The sequence below is a fragment of the Enoplosus armatus genome, chromosome 11, assembly GCF_043641665.1.
Source record: "Enoplosus armatus isolate fEnoArm2 chromosome 11, fEnoArm2.hap1, whole genome shotgun sequence".
In the NCBI taxonomy this organism is placed as follows: Eukaryota; Metazoa; Chordata; class Actinopteri; order Centrarchiformes; family Enoplosidae; genus Enoplosus; species Enoplosus armatus.
The window spans coordinates 17730510-17750414 of record NC_092190.1 but is presented as its reverse complement, the minus strand read 5'-3'; the positions used below and the strand labels follow the sequence as shown (position 1 = coordinate 17750414).

Here is a 19905-nt window from a genome sequence, read left to right as displayed (position 1 = left end):
CCAGTCTGTTCTGCAGCAGGCCTGTTTTTGCAGCCTTGGTTTCATCAGGCTCTTTGCTTCTTGGCCGTCTTTTTGTTTGCCTCATCCAATAAACTGGTTGAAAGTCTGGCAGTATAATACGAGTTTGAGTGAGATCTCAGGTTCTGAGGGTAATGTTTGGCACTTACCTTGTCTAGACGCCTCTTATTGCTGAAGTAATGGTCAATATGTGTCTTTCATGGCCAGAGTTAAATGATCTCTGTAACATTTTATACTAGCACATAACAATACATTTAAAGTATCAACAGGTTTAGTAGAGTAATCAGAGAGTAATCCTCTTAATTCTATATTCTATATAATGTTGTAACAGAAGTTAGTCTAGCATCAGTGGTACCCATTCCGAGTGATATTGGGCCCACGTTAAACCCAGTTTGTAAGCAGGGTCACAGAGCCGGTCAACGTGTTGACCCGTAAACGTCAAGAGCAAACTGAATGTTCTGGGGACATTGATTCAGTGGGAAAGCAGCCTCTCTCCCTTTTTCTCTCTGAGTCGTATTCCTCATCTCCGTGTGATATTGTCAGCTCTCAGTCTTGAGTAAATCACTCCGTTTCCCTCAGTGTGTTCTGAATGTGTTGTCACCAGCCTCGGGGCCATGCAGCGGAGGTTATTAATGTGGGGATTTATTTATCTAACTGATCTCCTGCTCGAGGGGGAAGGACTACGGCGGCAGCTGTTGTGGGGCTGAGGAGCAGCAATACCCCAGTGCTCAGTCCCTCATTACTGTTTTTTAATGAGGAGGAGGGAAGGATTACAGCAGGTTTCCCATCTGGCCTCTCGCAGCGTGACGGTCAGTGTTGTTCCTCATATCTCTGATCGCTCTTGGTTTAGAGTCAGGAACCTGTGGAGGAAGATGGTGCATTGTTTTGTGTATTATAGGGGGATTCTTACCCCTGGGGTCAACATCAAACTGTTTTTGTAGTGGAGTTGGGTACTTCCCAGGAGCTCACAAGATGATGTAAGCGGCAACAAAATGATTAAAGGAACTGGAACTATGTGATGATGACATTACTATAATGTATCCTGTCATCTGCCTTGTAATGAGCTGGTGCTGGTTTAATAGTGCACACACTCCATTTGATAGACAGTTGGGTCAAGTGGGGCCATTATACTTCTCAAAATCACAGTATGATGCCACCAGACGCAGAGATTTTCTATAAGTGGAGACAGGAATCATTTCAGGGTCCCAAAATTGATTTTGAAGTGAGTAAAGTTGCGGTGTAATGGTGTATTTTTGGTCTGTTCCTCAACAGACAGCCAAATTTGCCTAAAATAAGTGATGTTTAGAAACAGAAGAAGATTTTCCACCCCGCTGTAACCTGTTGATTTGAGCCAAACGAAAGTAGACGTGTGTTTGTGTTGAGAAAAGAAAGAGGGATAGCGATTTTGTTTCGAAAGCCCACAAGCTTGTGGTATCTCAATTTGAGCCTTTCCCCCAATTAGTTAATGTCATGGCTGCAGTTGTGTTTTTAGTATGTGTGGGGCTTTAGGAAAAAAGAAAGCTTCTCATTGTCACACCACCCAATTTAAAACCACTCACTCATATCACACACCACCCCCTGCACATCAGACCATGAAAAATGAAAATGCTTGTCCGCAAGCATCAGTCACAGCTAAATGGAAATATTGTTCTCACGTAGTTAGCCTCCCACACTGATGAGTTTGTATCTGTTGTTTACACTCAACTCTCCCAACTGTCTCCACCAGCATCACCAAGGAAAGCATAGTGGACGTGGAGGCATTGGTGAGGAAAGTGGAGCAGAAGATTGAGAGCTGTTCCCAGCAGGACGTGGAGCTCCACATCGAGAGGGTGGGCATACTTTTCACTGCATTCGTCACACACACACACACACACACACACACACACACACACACACACACACACACAGTCCCTTTCTAGGCTCCGCAGTTCTCCTACATATCTAAATATAAACATACAAAGATGTAGATTTTGCCTGCATGCACACATATATATGAGACAATGGAACATCCATGATTCATATCATTCAAGCAGGTATGTACACATCTCCTCACACAGGAACTACACAGGTGTCATAAACCGGTTTAAACCCACACACAGTAATGCACTCTGCATTTAACTCTTGTCCACAGGAGATTCTACAGGTGTTTATGTTTGTATCCACCACCTGTACATGACTGTTAGCAGCCTGGAAACCCACTCGTTTTAACACATAGTCTCTCACTCACACATAGATGAGGTTTTAACAGACGGGGCTGTCAGTCTTTCACTTTTATTTCTTAAGTCTGTATGTGGACTCCAGGTACTTTCCATTTTCTGAACATCTAATGGAAACATTGGTGGTTTGTCACCCTCTGTATTTTAATGCTCTTTATTTCTCTCCCCCCCTCAGATTTTTGTCGTCAGCCAGGCAGAGCCTCGTCTCCCCCTGCAGCTGGAGGATGCTGTCAGGCCTGATGGAGAGGGGGAAGAGGTGAGGATGAAATGTAGGGACGGATGAGAGGGCGTAGAAAGGCACACCTCGCCCAAGATCCTCACCGCTATTTTCTCCACTGTGCCCACTAATGTGAAGTATTGGCTGACACCCAATACTGATCTTATTCATTTTTTTCAGTGAAGCAACGCACTGGAGTTCACACAGCATGTAGGACATTTAAGTGGCATTAGGTAGATTTAAGGCCCCCTTAAGGATCCACTATGTGTTGTGTTTTGTCTGAAAAAGACAAAATCCAACCACCAACAATTTAGGTGACTTTAGGAATGGAATCGCATGAACCTCCCCAGTGTGGTGCATTCTTAAGGTGAAAGTGTTTACTGTCGGGTGAAAAGAATCAGCATGTAATGCCCATAAGACAACCAGACTCTTTAATGCTTTAATTAAAATTCTTACATCAACAGTTCAGCGTGAGAAGCAGAAACTGACTTTCAGTGTGTGTGTGTGTGTGTGTGTGTGTAACAGTCCCCCTGACTCATAACGTGCATGGATAGTTTTGGCCTGACTATGCAATGACAACACCATAATAAACAATTAAGCCTTAATTTATCTGTATATGAACAGCAACATTGTGGCATATCCGTGCTGTGAACTAACTTTGTCCTTCACAGAGAGGAGACGTCAGAAAGGAGAATAGAGATTTGTTTTTGGCAGAGTCAAGGATTGGGTAATTGAACCTGGTTGAATTAAACTAGATCGAGAGCAGAATGGCTCACACTGATTAACATCACATTCAGTGAGTAATATTACCCCGTTTGACTCACTCGTCTTCATGCAAACTGTGATTTCATCACGCAGTGTGTGTGTAAAAGAGCGGCAGCCAGGGTTTAGGGAGCTCTCTGAATTCCAATTAAGGAGATTTGTGCATTGATGCAGAATCATTTGAGAGAATCGTGATGCATTTAAGAAGTCATTATTTTTCCCACCCAAAGTTTAGGTGGTTATTAAACTTTGAGGCTGTTGTTTTGGGCTCTGAATCGCAGGCTTAGCAGCAAGCCAGTTCGATACAGGTGAGATTGGTCGGTGGTTCAATTCAAGAGTGATTGTTTTTTCTTTAGAAGTCAGCTTTGTATATTTGGAACCATTATGTATTATTGACAATTATATAACCATTCAATAACTATAGATCTGTGCAAACAGCTACTGCAGTAGGCTTTGTGTTTTGACAACACTAACACTTAGCTGGCTAGAAGAACTAGCGGCAGCCTCTGAAGTTGCCAGTGGAAGTGCTGTCTCTCTTTTTAAACAGGTGGTTGGATGTTTAAGTAGTGTTCCTGCTGCACTTGAGTGCAGCTTTATAAAGATTTCATACTGCAGACATGTTATCAAGCTGTCCATTTATCTTTTGGAAACTGAAATGTTGCTATAATTCTGACTTATGGTGGGACACACTTGAAAATGTGTGGTCACTCTCTTTGGCTGACATGCTTGTTTGTGAAATGCTGAAATCAGTAACGTTAGAAATTATATAATGACCTTGAGAAGAAAAGTGTTTCATGTTGATTACCAGTGAAGTCGCAGCCACAGCTGTTTGATGCCAACCTTTCTATTAACATCATTTTGTAATGGATGCAGTGAATGAATTGCCACACCCCAACAGCTACTGGATCTATCTTATCCAATATAAAATGTTATATTAAGATATTATTTTATATATGTATCATGAGCAAATCAATATGTGGGTGTCACCAAACCAGAGACAGCTGAGAGCCCATCTGTGTTTATCCAGTAAGCCAATCTCTGCAGCTGCAGCAGCATCCCAGGTGTTTTCTGCTGGGATTCAACATGTCAGTCACACACTTGTAGCAGCACCTGTCCTCCCGGGAGACACGGGCCTTAACAGCCCTGTCTATCTGACTGTCTGCTCGTCTAACCTTTGTCCCTCTGCGTGGGGCTGTTTGGAGCAGGATGTGGCTACCCAGGCTATTAGCTCAAACCCCAGCGGGTCCTCAGAGGAAGCCTGACATCCATGACCCTGGAAGCGTTTTTTCCTCCCGTGATGAAACATTTACTCTTTCATTTGTTTTTTTTCTCTTCTCTTTTATTGCCCTGTTGTCTCACATTGCAGATGTCTTTTGTTGCAGTTGACCCTGTAATAGTTGCTGTAAGGAACAAAGCAACTGTATTTTTTTTACTTGTTGGTGTTAAAGCTGTAAGAGCACGGTGGTTGTAGAGTGCTCAGTGCTTTAGTTTAATTGGGAAGCACAACATACAGACCAATTATAGTTTTTGCAGGCTGATAGCTTAGTTTTTAGAGCTGCTGATAGCTGCTGATAGCTGATATGTGAACTAGGATTTTTATACAAAAAACAAGTATTGCACGTTTCCTTATATTTTAGGAAATAAAAAAGCTTTTACCCATCACTGGGCACAAACACTCCTGTGAAGAGAGCAGGACAGGAACAGTTACATTGTTGAATATTTCATAGTCTGGGGGTTTTTGGTGATGTGATTTGTGTTTTGTTTGCCCTCAGGAAGGCAGAGCCACAGTCAACCAGGACACCAAGCTGGACAACAGGGTGATTGATCTCAGGGTAAGTTGCTCCCACAGCTAAGGAAAAACAAGTGCCTGCAGAGTGTTTGTCTTTATATATCTCGCAAGTGACATGGTGTGACTTTTGAGGCTTCTGCAAAATGAAAAAATCTGTTGGTTTAGATATTTGAGGCCACACCTGTTTAAGTTGGTCGCTTGTGGCCCAGTTATCCACCATTAATTCAGTTTTATTAATCTCCTTTAAATTTACAATTGCCATAGAGCATAGTAACAATAAAGTTAATGTAATCTTTTACATTTTATCTTGGAATATAGGCAACTTAAAAAGTTCAGACAATTAAAGGAGAAATGTAAAGCAATGTTTTACATGAAAGGGAAAGCGGACAACCTTATAAGCCACTGTTAGTATTTCAAAATGCAAAGCAAACCACTGCACCTCCAAAGTGAAAAGCAGATTCTGAGATTTAGTGGGCCGATGCTATGAATCTTTTGCAGCGTGGGAGATGTGCTAAACCTATGCGAGCTGCAGTAGCAGCCGAGCCACAAAGTGCCTCATTGTTTTGATCTGTGCCTCCCACGTGTATGATGCAGCAGGCAGGAAGGTACTAACACCACAGCACCGAGCCACGTAGCTCACAAGCCTCACAACAACACCTGTTTCTGTAACACTGTGCACTTTGAGCTCATGGACTCGGGTCTGTCATCAGTTTTGCGCGTTAGAGCCCAGCGAAGCTATAAAGTGGTTCCCACACTGGCAGACAGACGCTCCAAAAGGGAACCATAAACCTCCTCCGATGATAATTTAGTTCCTATGGAACTCCCCTTGTAACTTGACCATCCTTAAAGATAAGGTGCTTGACACTAAACACAGTGGAAAAGTTTACTTGTGCTCATTTTAATTTAGTTTGTATAAGACAGCTGGACTCACATGTAGCCAATTTTCGCCAACTAACTCCTGACGAGTTAGTTGGCGTAGAGTCAAAACAAATCCCCTAACAGTAGTGCCACCATTACCTCAGCATTAAAGCACATGTAAGAAACACTGTGCGACTAATACTGTAAGTATCAGTCCAAGCCCAAGTGTACCATATGTTTGTTTTGGAGCTGCAACTAACAATCATTTCTTATTATTGATTAATCTGCCAATTATTATTTTCTTGATGAATCATCTATAAAACATCAGAGAATTGTGAAAAATGCCATAATTCACTGAGAGGTCTCCATCAGAGGAAGTGCCAGTGTGAGAACACACTAACCGCTACTTACACACCCACCTTCACACCTACTCGCATGCTGTCAGGTGCTTTCTAATTTTTTTGCATGTGTTACCACACAGACTTTGGTTTAGGTTCCCAGGTGTAATGGAGGGCACTGCCCAATGACACAAATGAGTCATAGCATGGTTAGCATGGTTAATTTGGTGTACTGCTTGTTAAATATTTTGGTAGGAGTGTCTTGAAGCAGGAAAGTTTTACGATTGCAAAGTATTCTGATTGGAACTGAAAAAAAAGTTTCAGCCAGACAGCCCTGAAGCGTCGTCTGCAGATTAATGAGCTTGCAAGTATTTTGACGTTATCACCTTTCCATTCCGCCAACCGTTAGTCAGACGAGACCTATTCAGGACTGGACAGGCACTCCAGATGGAAAAAAGGGAGGAATGAAACCTTTTAATTAACACAGACCTGTGCGTTTTGAAAGGACCAGGTTCTGTCTTCATGAAGATGTTTAATAACTGGAGTTGAAAGCCAGTAAAGCTCAATTGTAGAAATCTTGTGGTCATTTGAGATGACTCGTTGGTTGGTTTTAGGGAGTGTTCTCTTGAGGTTTTGACACGCTCTGTCTAACTGTTGCAGTTTTGGGGGGTTTTGGGGCTTAGGGTTTTTACAGTAATCTCCTGATTTAGTTTGAGCAGTTTCTCCCCGCCTTGGTTTCAGCATTTCCATTTTATAATGATAGGTTTCACAAGTTCCTTGCTGGGTTTGAATGCATGTTTTGCCCTTGCCAGCAAATAAATGTTTCACCCTTCGTGTCAAGAATTGCATGAACAGAAATTGGCGGTCTTGTTTTCACACATCTGTTATATTGTGTAATAAATCCAATGAATCACGCTACGTGTGGTAATGCCTCTCTCCTTCCAAAAGACGACCACCAGCCAGGCCGTCTTTCGCCTGCAGTCGGGAGTGTGCCAGCTCTTCAGAGACACCCTCACCAAAAAGGGCTTTGTGGAGATCCAGACCCCTAAAATCATATCAGGTACAAACACACTCTCTGCCACGCTGATCCTGCCCCATGGGAAAACTGAGACTTACACGCATCGAATGGTTTTTGATGGGATGTTTCAATAGAGGCGCACTTGTTTCCATATTACCGCCCACAGGTGTCCTGTGAGTCATCGTATGACAGTTGTAAGGTTGACTTCCTTTATGTGCTGTCCATCTTTTTTTTTTTTTTCAAATCAGGAACCAAACATCAAAGTTCAGTTGAAGCTCGTGAAATGGTTTCAGTGAGAGTTTCTGAACCCAAACACAGTGATGCACATCTGTGTTCAAGCAAACAACAGACAAGAAGAAGTTAGAGTTTTATTGTTTTAGACCTATCAGGATTTTAATCCAGCCCATTGGGAATTTTGATGCATCGACCAACTCTCACATCGGCTCCTCTCCTCTCATATTTCCACACAATGCCCTTCTAATTTGACAGGCGAGGCATCCCTTAAGCTTGCTCCCAAAAGACCTTATCCCACTTCACTGAAAGAAGGGAAGAAACCTTCTCACCAACATTGATCCAAGCAAGTTATTTTGAGTTTTTCCTTGCATAGTGTCTCTCTAATCCTGCTATCTTTTTCTCATCAGGTGTGAGAGATGACTTGGTATTCTACATGTGTACAATTTACCTTGTGAAAAACCTTTCTGCTCTTCTGCTGAGATTAATTAATTGTTTAAATCCTAGAGAAAACGCTCAGTAAAGTGTATATAGTTTATACTGAAAATTGTACATTAAGTGAACAGGAACAGGATCTATTTATAGTAGGTTTGAATCAAAATAGAAGAATAAAGATTCTCTGTTTTTCTTACAACCAAGTGCACAGTCTTGTACACAAGTCTCCGGTCCTCAGCCTCCCACATGCCTCTCGGATTTGAAATGAAATATGCCCACACGTGTGACCCGCTCTCTTCCTCTTTTGTTTAAGAGCCAATGATATTGACTTAGCCTGGTACTTCTAAATTCAAATCTGGCGCTCTTATTTTGGCGGCATCTGTATATCTACATTTCTTTGAAAAAACGCATCTTCCTGCCTGCCCACACCCACGGCACATGTGGGGAACATTTTGTGCTGTGTGAAACCCCACCCTGCTATTGATGACATGAAAATATGAAAATGTCAGATAATGACGTCTGTGTTAAATAGGGAACTGCAGATGTGTTATGTAAGTCTGGCCTATCTTATATAATTTGTTTTGAAAAACATGCCAGTATGTATGTCGTTTTTTTTTATTAGATGAATGTTAAAAATTAATTACTTTTAATGACTTTTGTCAGCATCCAACAATTTGCAAAAAATCATAGAAATATTCTTATTTTCAAAAAAGAGAACAATTACTATAAGCCGGCTATTTGGAGTTCCAACTGAAAGATCTACTGAACAGATAATTTACATCCTCTTTAGATGAGTCACAGAGTCACGTGTATTTGTCAAAAACAAGATCAGCCTTTGCAGTTAATGGTCGTTTTGTGCTGTGGGACAGTAAAAACCTCATTTCAAACTAAAAGTTGTCTCTGTCCACTTCTAGCTGCCAGTGAAGGTGGAGCAAATGTCTTCACGGTGTCTTACTTTAAGACCAGCGCCTACCTGGCCCAGTCTCCCCAGCTCTACAAGCAGATGTGCATCTGTGCTGACTTTGACAAGGTCTTCTGTGTGGGTCCAGGTAAGAATGCCTCCCATCTGCCCCCTCACACATCTTTCATTCACTTATGGCAAACAGCGCAACGAGCGGCAAGAGTGTCATGAACAGCGTAGGCCCTATTAACTGAGATGACGGTTTTAAAATGGCTCCAAATGCATTTAGATTGTTAAACTTTAACAGACCTCCCTCTGTTGCTTTCACTGTGGTCAGAGCTGCTGTAGGGCTCAGTGTGTTAGTGACACAGTGGGACTTATAAAAGACTTTATGGTGCTGTACTGAGTTTTAAGAGCTCTTCAGGTAAGCAAACACTGCCACCGTCTGATTGAATACATACAGTATGTATTTAAACATGCATCAATACAATACATCCTATACACCACCTTCCTTTTTGCTACGATTCTCCACTGAGATAAAATGAAGCATTCGGGAGACGGACGCACATTCAGTATTCTACCGACTGGTCTGAGGTCGTTGTTTGTTCCTCTGTAGCTCCACCGGAGAAATCAAAGGGCTTAAGGTCATCACTGCTTCTAAGTAAACAATGTACCACCACTGTTGCCTTAGTTACGGTCTCACCAATTCAGCAAGTAAGGAGAATTGGGATCAGTGGCCAGAAGTACTGTGTTTAAATGCTGCTTCCTCAGCTATGGCAACACTAACTGAAAATCAGCTAAAGAGGTCCATCAGGGAACAAATGGATGTAAACACAAGGCTGTTCTTAAGCACAGAGGAGCAGATGTCGTGTTGGTTATGTGGGGAGTTTTTTTTATTTTGTCTTGGTTGTTTTCAGTTAAAGTATGTAGGGGTCAGATGTAGGCCCTGGACTAAAACTCTGTGTATACGAAAGCAGAAATATGCATGTGCAGATTTATAAAGCTAGGCGTATGCATGGTTGTGTTTTATAAATCTCAATCATTGTGAAGTTGTGTGCATGTGCACGTGCCTGATTTCCACTCCATTCCGCCATATGTGGCTGGAGGACACCTTTAATCAACTGTTTGCATGTCTGTGTGAAGACTGTTCCACCTGTCTGAAGACCTGTCAGTTAAAAAGAACAGAAAGAAAGAAGATGCTCAGTTTCACATTAGTAAGGCCCTCCAACACTGGCAGAGCAGTCACGCTAACGCACAGCTCTGGCTAATTACACGTAGCGCTCATAATGTCATTAATTCATCATGCAAGCACCTGCAAACCATCATTGCTAGAGATTAGAGTAGTTTATAACCCACATATCACACAGAGTTTACATAGTGCTTCACAGTAAAGGATACAATGAGACGAAAGGTACCTGCAGTAAATAACTGTTTGCAATAAGATTAGCATTATAACATCATTACAAGTAAAAATACTACTGTCGGTTTCTTTCATTTTCTACAAATTTGCATATTAACACATTGTCATTCATGGGACAAGGCTGAAGTCAGTGGCCACATTGTTAACTTTTAATGCACTTCTGGCTCGTGACCTGGTCCGATGCACAATTACAGCTTTAGTGCAGCCTGGATAAGAAGAGGCTGAATAAAGGGCCATTTCTCAAGAAGATGTGTCGAAGTCTGCCACTTTTCTTCTACTTCCGTTTGCTTTAGACATTGATATCAAATCTGCATCATTTCAGTTTTCAGGGCGGAGGACTCCAACACCCACCGTCACTTGACAGAGTTTGTGGGTCTGGATATTGAGATGGCCTTCAACTACCATTACCACGAAGTGATCGACTCCATCACTGACACCATGGTGCAGATCTTCAAGGGCCTGAGAGACAAGTAAGATTAGGATTTCTACCGTAGTGCTCAAACTATTCGCATTATTCTCATGGTAATTGATATACTCAAACTTTCTGTGAGCTAACGTGAAGATTGCACCAAGAATGGATGCAAATGCCATGCTATATAGGCTCAAGTTTTGTTTTCCTACTCAACACAGTGAATTCTGACAGGATCAGATCTTGGGGTGGAAATTCAGTGGTTGGCAAAAAAGTCAAAATATTGTATATCTTAGCAAAACTATTGAAATCCAGCTGTTGAATCCATATCAAGTGTTGTCACCCAGTGCTGGGTTCTGTTGACAGTCGGTGACTTCTACTCGCTCTGCCAACAAGAAAATGATGTGGCTTTATTGCCTCCTGGTGGTGTGACTCAGCATGTGTAGAGAGCTGTTAGAGCAGAATGAATGGATTAAAAAACAGAGCATTTCCGGCTTCAAGTATCAGTGTAAAGCAGTAGTTCTTGGTATTCACCCTTTGCTGTACCCAAAGTTTTTTTCTTTTTTTTTTTTTATTTTCATCTCACCATCGTGGCAGCACTTTGACAGGAAATGACACCCAGCAAGAGGAGCCCTCTTAGTTGCCATACAGGCTGCCTCTAAAGGATGGATTGCATTTCAGTGTCAGTTCAGTTCATTCTTACTGCTGCTGACCTCAAGCAGTACAGGGATGAGGCCTATCCCCTTGTGGTACAGTCCAAGGTTGTCAGGTCCCTATTTTAAACAGCACCCAAACCACTTCAGTAAACCAAATAAAACTGACTAGGCGACAAAGTTAAGCTCCTGTGCTTCTGTGTCCTTTAATTTTTTTTCTCCTGTATGCTTTAGATTCTGTAGCCGTTCTTGTATTGTTGGATTTTTGTCCTGAAAGCAGTTGGCGTGAATGAAAGAAGGAAATTTAGGGAGATCTGGCTGATGAGCTAATAGGTGGTAAAATTGCTTGAACATTTATTAAGAGAAGAAGGGACTTTACATTGGTCGGACAAGGGAACAACTTCTCTTTCACTTCACATGAATATTACTAAATGTCTATGGGAAGCACTGTTCCAGACATTGGTCATATGAGGTTTCACTATCTGCGGCCGCTTTTATACTATAAATGTCACTGTTGATTGTTTTCAACGCGTGATCGTAGTTCCTCTTTCTCAGGACACTTTTTCAGTTTGGCTTTTGTTCTCATGACTTTCCACTCTGTCCCTCCTTGACGTAATAAATAATTTTGCATGTGCGTTTGACTGATTTTTGAAATGTCACCCTCTTTTTGTAGAAGTGTTTCTTATAGATTTAGTTGTCCCTTTTCCATTTAAGTATTTTTGCTTTGCTTTGTTTACAGTAAGAGAGCATGTATGGTGGCCAGCAATCAAATGCTGTAGAAAACTGTAAGAGATCTTAGAATACTAAAATATTATCTTACAAAGTTACTGACCAGTGTGGGCTGTGACCCTCTGGTATTTGGCTCTGTGGGTAGGTATTCTGAAGTTAGTGTGTTTTTAATGTGTGTGTCTGTGTCTTTTCTGTCTGCATCAGCTTTCAGACAGAAATCCAGACAGTGAACAAACAGTTCCCCAGTGAGCCTTTCAAATTCCTGGAGCCCACTCTGAGGCTGGAATACACCGAGGCCTTGGCCATGCTGCGCGAGGCCGGGGTGGAGATGGGTGACGAGGACGATCTCAGGTCAGAATACATCACACGCCCTGTGTCCCACATCTCACTCACTTTGTCAGATGATTTCATTTGATAAAAGCAGAAATAAGAGAGATGAGAGAGGAAGTGAAACGAATAAATCCACAATATTTAAAGATTCAAGTAATTCCTGTGATCAGCGCTGTTCTACTGAACTATTTACAGCACATGCATAGAATGCATGTCATGTTGTGGGTGTAAAACCACTTGAAGGGAATTACAGCCGTTTATAATATTCACATTTTGGCAAGTTACAGGTAAACAATGTGACACAATGAGATACAGTTATCAGTTTTGAAGTTAATGCCTTTTTGGTTGTTCTGTAGTACGCCCAATGAAAAGCTGCTTGGCCGACTTGTCAAGGAAAAGGTACGTTCAAATGTGTTTCATTCATTTAATCGGAGTGTAAAAATATGAATATTGCTTGATTGGGCACTGACTGTAGAAAATTGAGTCAGCAGGTTAGAAAAAAATGGATTTAAAGTATTAAAAAGACATTATTTGATGGGTTGCAGCATTAAAATCTGCACTTTTTTTCAGAGTGCTCAAGTCATGACACACCTGAGCCGTGGTGGGCATTTCCTAAATTTTCTCTAGGTGGATGAAAAAATAATACAGAGGACAATTCATTTACAACTTCACACAGCCTTCATAATCACTGCACACAAGATAAATGACAGAGAAGTGTTGGCAAAGGATTTTAGAGAACTTTCATCAGTGACAGAAGCATCATGTCTCCTGTAGTATTGAAGGTGTAGTTATAGTGCAGAACATGGTAGCAACCCACAACCATAACAGGTTTATTTCAAGTAGTTCATTATGCAATCCTTTTTTTACATTATATAAGGAAAAAGGGAAATTGTCTGGATTCATCCCCAGGTATCTGGTGTGTCCAGAAAGTCTCTTATTACTTACAGCTATTGACTGTTGGCATCAACTCCTTTCTTCTCAGTATGATACTGACTTCTATGTGCTGGATAAGTACCCACTGGCTGTTAGACCCTTCTACACGATGCCTGATCCAAGCAACCCTGTAAGTCTCCCACTTACTCATAGACACGCACAGTATACACAGTTATTGGCTACATAGTACGAAATGTGCAGTAACAAATGTTATGTAAATCTTTGCTAATTAGTTTTGTGGTTGACCTGTGGTTAAACTTGCATTGAGGCCAGAGAGCAGCTTTAGACCAGCCAAAGACTCTTCAGCCTTCTGTCCTGTGCTGAACATGCTGGGCTCCCTGTAGTGTGCTCGTGAAAGTTTTAACTTAAGTACTAATACAATTTTTTTATACCATCATGAGAAACCTGTTAGCAGTGTCGCAGAAAGGTTTGTCAACCACTTTAGGAGGACAGATTCAGCTCGACTGTTTGGTGCCTTTGCCATGTATTTTGCTGAGTTTTGCACCGCTGTAGTCCAGCTGATCCAGACTGCAGCATTGTCGACTTACAGTCCTTCTGTTAACTTTCCAAGTCTGTATGTTTTGTGTGTCCGTGCCTTCTTTCATTAACAGATTCTTGACCTCATAGGTGATGTTTCTTTTTGTTCTTGTTCAGAAATACTCCAACTCATATGACATGTTCATGAGGGGAGAGGAGATCCTGTCCGGAGCTCAGAGAGTCCACGATGCTCAGCTGCTGACTGAAAGGGCCGTCCATCACCAGATTGGTAAGAGTGAAGAGTGTGTAGATGGCTCTGTTAGAGGGACATTAAGTGATTTATAAATTATTTCTGTCTCCCTCTATTGGCGACCAGTTTGAACTACAACACCAGGAAATTGATTTTGTTGTAAATGTTGGTGAAAGCAAGTCATTACAGGTTTTTCACAACTGAAACTCTTTCTTTTCATTATACTACAGATCTGGAGAAGATCAAGTCGTACATCGACTCCTTCCGGTATGGAGCTCCCCCACATGGTGGTGGAGGCATTGGTAAGGAACTGACAGGAGACAGAGCTTTTTCTGTTTTACTGACCACATATGACCTGTTTTGTGAACATGGCTCCAGGTGTCCCGTATGTTTTTAATGGCAACAAGTAAAGGTTTGATGAGTGACTGAACTATCATCCCTCCCAGGCCTGGAGAGAGTCTGCATGCTGTACCTGGGTCTCCACAACGTGCGTCAGACCTCCATGTTCCCACGTGACCCTAAGCGCCTGACACCTTGAACCTTCAACCACATGGACAAACCGAGTCATCACTGGACTAACACACAAATGCTGGTGATGGGGAAACAATACTAGTCCACAGTACAGAAAGGGAGAGGGTATAGGAGCTAGTGCCACCCTATGACTCTAATGTGCCACTATGATTAAACATTAAGGTGAGACAATGAAGCGGTTGCAACAGTAATGTGTACTTTATTGATTGGTGTCCGTAGTCCTCTTATAACAACAATTAACATATTCATAAAAGAGAAAGAGGAGTTGGCCAGTGATTTAATACAGTTTCTGTAAAGCTGCACACACTTAATCTTTTAATCAGTGAGTCAGTGTTTGTCTAAGTTCTTTTCTATGGAGATATTAAAAAACTACTTTAATACAGATATGAGTCCCTCCTACTACCAGCACAGACTAAGGACTAATGATTGTGGTCTCCAGCAGGTGTTTTGTATGTAAGTAGAGGATGAAACAAAATAACAATAAAAAAAACCCCATCAATTACTTGGTCTCCATTTTTAAATGATTTGTTGTGTGTGTGTTTGTTTACTGCTTCTGAATTCATTAATGACGGGTGATACAAGTAATAGTTCACAGACTAATACATTGTTTGTACATGCACATCTTATGTCCCTTCCAGTATATTCTCAAAGTAATCCACTAAATGCATGATCTACTAAAATATACATTGTACATACATACATACAATACAGAAGGAAAGGCTTTAGTTCCTCATTCACAGTGAAAGACTTAATTCACTGCTTCATACAGTGCAAGAATGAATCAGTGTTCAAGTGTTACTGATCTACAAAAAATGTATATATAGTTAAATTGATATTTAGTTTAGTTAGGAATTGCAACATTAATAGCTGGTAATGAAACATCCTAAGTGTCACACTTGTGTACATGTAGCATTATGTTTAATGTCAATCACAATTTCCTGTAAGTCCAAACTACATAGATGGCAAGATGTGCTTTAACCGTGGGCTTATTCAGTAGCAGCTCCACTGACTTGAAGGATGAAGAGGAAGATGTGAACAATGTCAATGTAGAGAGAGAGGGCTCCATAGATGTACTCCTCTGGGCTGATGGCAAACTCCCGATTTCCAATGAGAAGCTGGGTGTTGTATACTAAAAACTAACAGAGAAAGAGAAGACAGGACAAGGTTCAGTCATCAAAAGTGAAGTAACATGGGTTTGTCTGCTTCTACATTCTTTGTTGAGCGCAGTATGGAGATACAAACCATCACAGATTTTGACAACAGCTGGCAGAACTGTCATACTTTTTTCCTGTTAACCCCAAAACAAGAAAAAAACAAGATATCTTATAACACAGCTGGTTAGATTGTAAATAACATTTGATATTCTATTTATTTATTATATTTTCCCTATCTGAATAAATCCTAATGTTTTTGTGACCCTTGCATTTCCATGAGTGCTACCATCGGGCCAAACAAAGAAGACAAGTCTGCAGCCAGACTAGTGGCTCTGTGACAATGTACTTACAGCACAGCAGTGCTTTTGAGCGAAGTGCTAACATGCTAATGTTTACTATGTTCATCATCTTAGCATGTTGGCATACAAATATTTGCTTATTAGTTCTAAACACAAAGTATAGCAGAGACTGATGGGGAAGGGCATTAGTTTAAAAGGTTATTTGGTCATAAACCAAATACTGGATGGATTAAAATAAAACGTCAGAAGATCATCAAAGTGTGTTCAAATCATCCCAAGGGGAACATGAATGTGTGTACCAAATTTCATGGCAAGACATCCAATAGTCTGGTCAAAACCCCCACAAATTCACAGGATCAGTGAAAATATAGTGGTCCTAAAGGGAAAGTCAGATGATGACCAAAGTCATCTGGGATACATTGGCCAGGGAACCATGAATGTCTGTACAAAATTCCATGGCAATCCTTCCAATAGTGATATGAGATATTACATTCTGGACAGAAGTGGTACAGAGTGTGACATTTCCATCCCTAGAGCCATTCTTCAAGCATGGCTAAAAATATCAAAATCTGATGGGAGAATTGCCATGAAATATACTAATCGTGTTCGGTATCCCCAGAGAATGATCCCTTTCCATTTTGGACACTCCACGGTCTTTCCTTTCGCACTGCTGTCAGACCAAAACATCAATTCATCACAGATATTATTACATAGATTGCTGTAAATTTTTCTGAGCACCTTCATGGTCCCATGGCGATAAACCGTTTTCATTTTACTGATCTCATGGCCTTTCCTCCTGCACCAATATCAAGACACACCTGATGGATCTACGCTCTAGAAATAGCAAATTGTCCGCATGTTGTTAGCTCTAGGGAACAGTTGTGTATTTCGGGGTGTAAGGACCATTATGCCTCCTGTTATTCAACAATAACCTTGTAAAACCGAGCTCAAATGCTTTCCTTAAATTCACGAGTGTAGACTCACCAGAGTGTAAACGATGGCTCCAATTGCAGCGTAGAGCATATGCAGCCAAGGGACCTGTTGAGTGACATAAGAAAGGCCTCTGAATGTGAAATCAGTCACACAGATATGCCCCACCGAGCTGCTACTCCTCACACTGAGAAACAAGAGTAGAGAGAATAAATTAAAGAACTTGACCAAAGAGTCCTCACATATTGGAAGGAGAGGACGACGGCTGTAACAATCCCAATGATCATGAGCAAAACGGCAGCAATACAGAGAAGTCCCCCGCAGGAGGTGAAGTCCACCTGAGATGAGAAACAAGTCATTAACAGGATGAAAGTGAAGTTAATGCGCTTCAAACCACATGAAAGAGACAAGATAATTTGAAAGAGGATCAGAATGAGGTAAGAAAATGAATAAATAAACGTGGGATGGATGTGTCATGTACCAGCCAAAAAATGTAACTTCTTCTCAAGTTGCATCAGACAGAGAAGTTGGATTCACATCTTATCGCAAAACGTTATAAATATTTAAAGGAACTCAGTGGCCCATTGTAATGCGAGACAAAGGCGTTCTTTTACACCATCAACAAAGACATCCTCTGACAAGCCACGGGCTACTGAGCCACAGAGAGACACAGTTTACATCTCCATCTACCTTGGTTTGGAAGCAGAAGATTGTGACGGCTATACACACTACTGCTGTTATTCCCATGGCGATAAACACAGCTTTTGTTTCATAATAGCTGTAAAACATACATGTAGTGATTAAAACAAAAACATAACATCACAGGGTGTAATACATCATTATCAAAATGTACTGTGTTTGTGTATTGTGGTGTGTTGGAGCCAAAAACAGACCTCGAGATTGTTCCGGCCATGTAAGACAAGGCGAGGGTCTGCGAGACAAAACATGAGAACAATGTGTCATGTGAACCTTTTTTGTTTCTCATTGGCTGTTATTGTTTTGTTTTACTTTCTCAGTCTCAAATATTATGTCACTCCTCACATTATGTTCTCAGTTTTAACATATGGATCTGGTGGAATACAACCAATATTGGCTTCTCACCCACACCCTAACAATACTTACAAATACTCCCAGCAGCACAAGGTTCCATGGGAAACGCCTCCTAAACACAAATTGCAATGAATATTTTAAGATGTATAAACAGATGTATCATTACTGGTTATGAATATTTAAAAAAGACATAACATTAGCAGAAGTAAAACTATTTTCTAACTTATTCAGACAGGCCAGGGCCGTGCTTACCTCGGCTCTTTGCAGCAGATGAGAATGCAGTATACCAAAAAATAAACAACACTACAGAGAGATAAGTCACTATTGTTACTGTATACGACAGCATGAGAATAAAAGCATTAACAATATAGGGGAGTCGCTACTCCATGTTTTTTTTTTTTTTTACTTAATTGCACTGAGAGTATGTTTTTGTTTTGTTCCTAGAGTAACTCACAAAGATGCCCAATAGATGCCAGGGTATCTGATGACAAACAGCCTCACCGGGTCACTATGAAAGCACAGACATAAGGGATCACTCAGGAGCAGACTGTTCCTCACCCTCCACCAGATACAGTGAGCAGTGAGACGGAATATTGGACTGGGATGAACAGGTACACTTACACAAATGTAAAGACAGCAACAACTGAAAAGGTGACGGCAAGCTGTGCTGCTAAAATTAAGTAAACCTGCCCACAAACACAAAACCAAGCAGTTGTGTTGAGCACATAGGAAAACTGTAGATGAGATGAACAGGATTGTCACTGGCACTCTGAACAACAGAAAAACACACAGCAGAAGTCTGCGTGTGGCACGATCGATGGTGAAAATCCTTACCTTTCGAATGAAGGCGTGCCGAATAGACGTGCTCTCCCACTGGGTGCTCAGATAATCCTCCATGTCTCCTGCAGAATTGGGAATAGCGAAGTGGCAATTTATACTTATTACACTTGGGAGCTAATCTAAATATAATGCATTATGTGATTAACTGAAGCGCTGTATCATTTCCTCAAAACCTGGGTTGGATGCGGGCACTCCAGCAGACAGAGTCGGTATTGTGTTGGGCACCCCGGATGGAGAGAAGCCAGGGGCTGCCCACAACCCAGCTGGCGGGTAGACACCCTCCTGGCCCCAGTAGCCAGGCGGGCCGGGGCACATGCCAGGACTGGGGCTGTAAGATGGTGGTGGTGGAAGAGGAGAGCCCTGTTGTGGCTGGTGGGGGTAGTTTCCATATTTAGGATGGTGCAGTGTGTCCTCATAGGGTGGAGGATTATCATTTTTAGATGTCATGATGGACCACCTTGAAGAGAGGATGAGTGAGGATCAGCTACAACTGTAAAAGGTAAACATACACATAACCTCCAACCACTTAGTCTTGTCACTATGTTATAAAGAGTTATCCAATGAATTATTATGTACTTATACTTTTCATTGTTACAAATACTAAATAAAATCTGGTTGTTATATTAAGCTATATCCGTGTACTTGTAGCAAGTAAATACACCATATAAAATCATACTAGAAAAGTCTAGGAGAACAATGAAACAAATGAGCCTCTGAATGCTTATTATAGTCTAATCTGAATAAATACTTTCAACACAAAGAAGAAAGAAGGACATGTTACTTACCTGGTGGCTTCAGTCTAAGATGGGAGAACTGTGCCCTTCAGTCCTTTCTCTCCTTGGAGGTTTGCAGACTTGCACCACAGGAGGATGTCATCTTTGTAATTGGATATGTTGACTGAAACTCACACTGTTGATGTGTCCCGAAAGCAGCGAGTAGCCTACTCCTGTTGCTCAGCCTCCTATTCAAAATAATAAAGATACAATTGAAAAACAAAAAACAGATTGTTGGGTGTTTCTGTGTCCTATAAACATCTAGTTGGTAACACTTACTCCCAATGTTGAGTTGCCTTTTTGTTCTTTTTTTGAGCAAGTCATCCTGATAATACATTTCTCCA

At 41.3% G+C, this 19905-nt stretch overlaps 2 protein-coding genes across 3 annotated transcripts in view; one reads left to right on the top strand and one right to left on the bottom strand.

The window, feature by feature from the left end:
• Nucleotides 1–15017, top strand: part of dars1 (aspartyl-tRNA synthetase 1) — a 29045-nt gene extending 14028 nt beyond the window's left edge. For both annotated transcript variants that reach the window (XM_070914129.1, XM_070914130.1), the window contains 12 exons: nt 1745–1847; nt 2410–2490; nt 4986–5045; nt 7147–7258; nt 8797–8931; nt 10526–10673; nt 12199–12345; nt 12681–12723; nt 13307–13387; nt 13912–14023; nt 14215–14286; nt 14431–15017. In XM_070914129.1, coding sequence (XP_070770230.1) covers nt 1745–1847; nt 2410–2490; nt 4986–5045; nt 7147–7258; nt 8797–8931; nt 10526–10673; nt 12199–12345; nt 12681–12723; nt 13307–13387; nt 13912–14023; nt 14215–14286; nt 14431–14522 — 1186 coding nt within the window. In that variant the 3' untranslated portion in view covers nt 14523–15017. The remainder of the gene's footprint in view (nt 1–1744; nt 1848–2409; nt 2491–4985; nt 5046–7146; nt 7259–8796; nt 8932–10525; nt 10674–12198; nt 12346–12680; nt 12724–13306; nt 13388–13911; nt 14024–14214; nt 14287–14430) is intronic.
• Nucleotides 15018–15501: 484 nt separating this feature from the next.
• LOC139292821 (protein lifeguard 3-like) lies at nt 15502–19235 on the bottom strand. Its single transcript, XM_070915212.1, has 11 exons — nt 18962–19235; nt 18783–18850; nt 18570–18634; nt 18403–18456; nt 18201–18251; nt 18021–18060; nt 17792–17829; nt 17589–17676; nt 17141–17236; nt 16953–17006; nt 15502–15651 (listed from the first exon to the last, which is right to left on the bottom strand). The coding sequence occupies exons 1-11, from the start codon at nt 19233–19235 to the stop codon at nt 15502–15504; spliced, it is 978 nt and encodes a 325-aa protein (XP_070771313.1).
• Nucleotides 19236–19905: the final 670 nt, after the last annotated feature.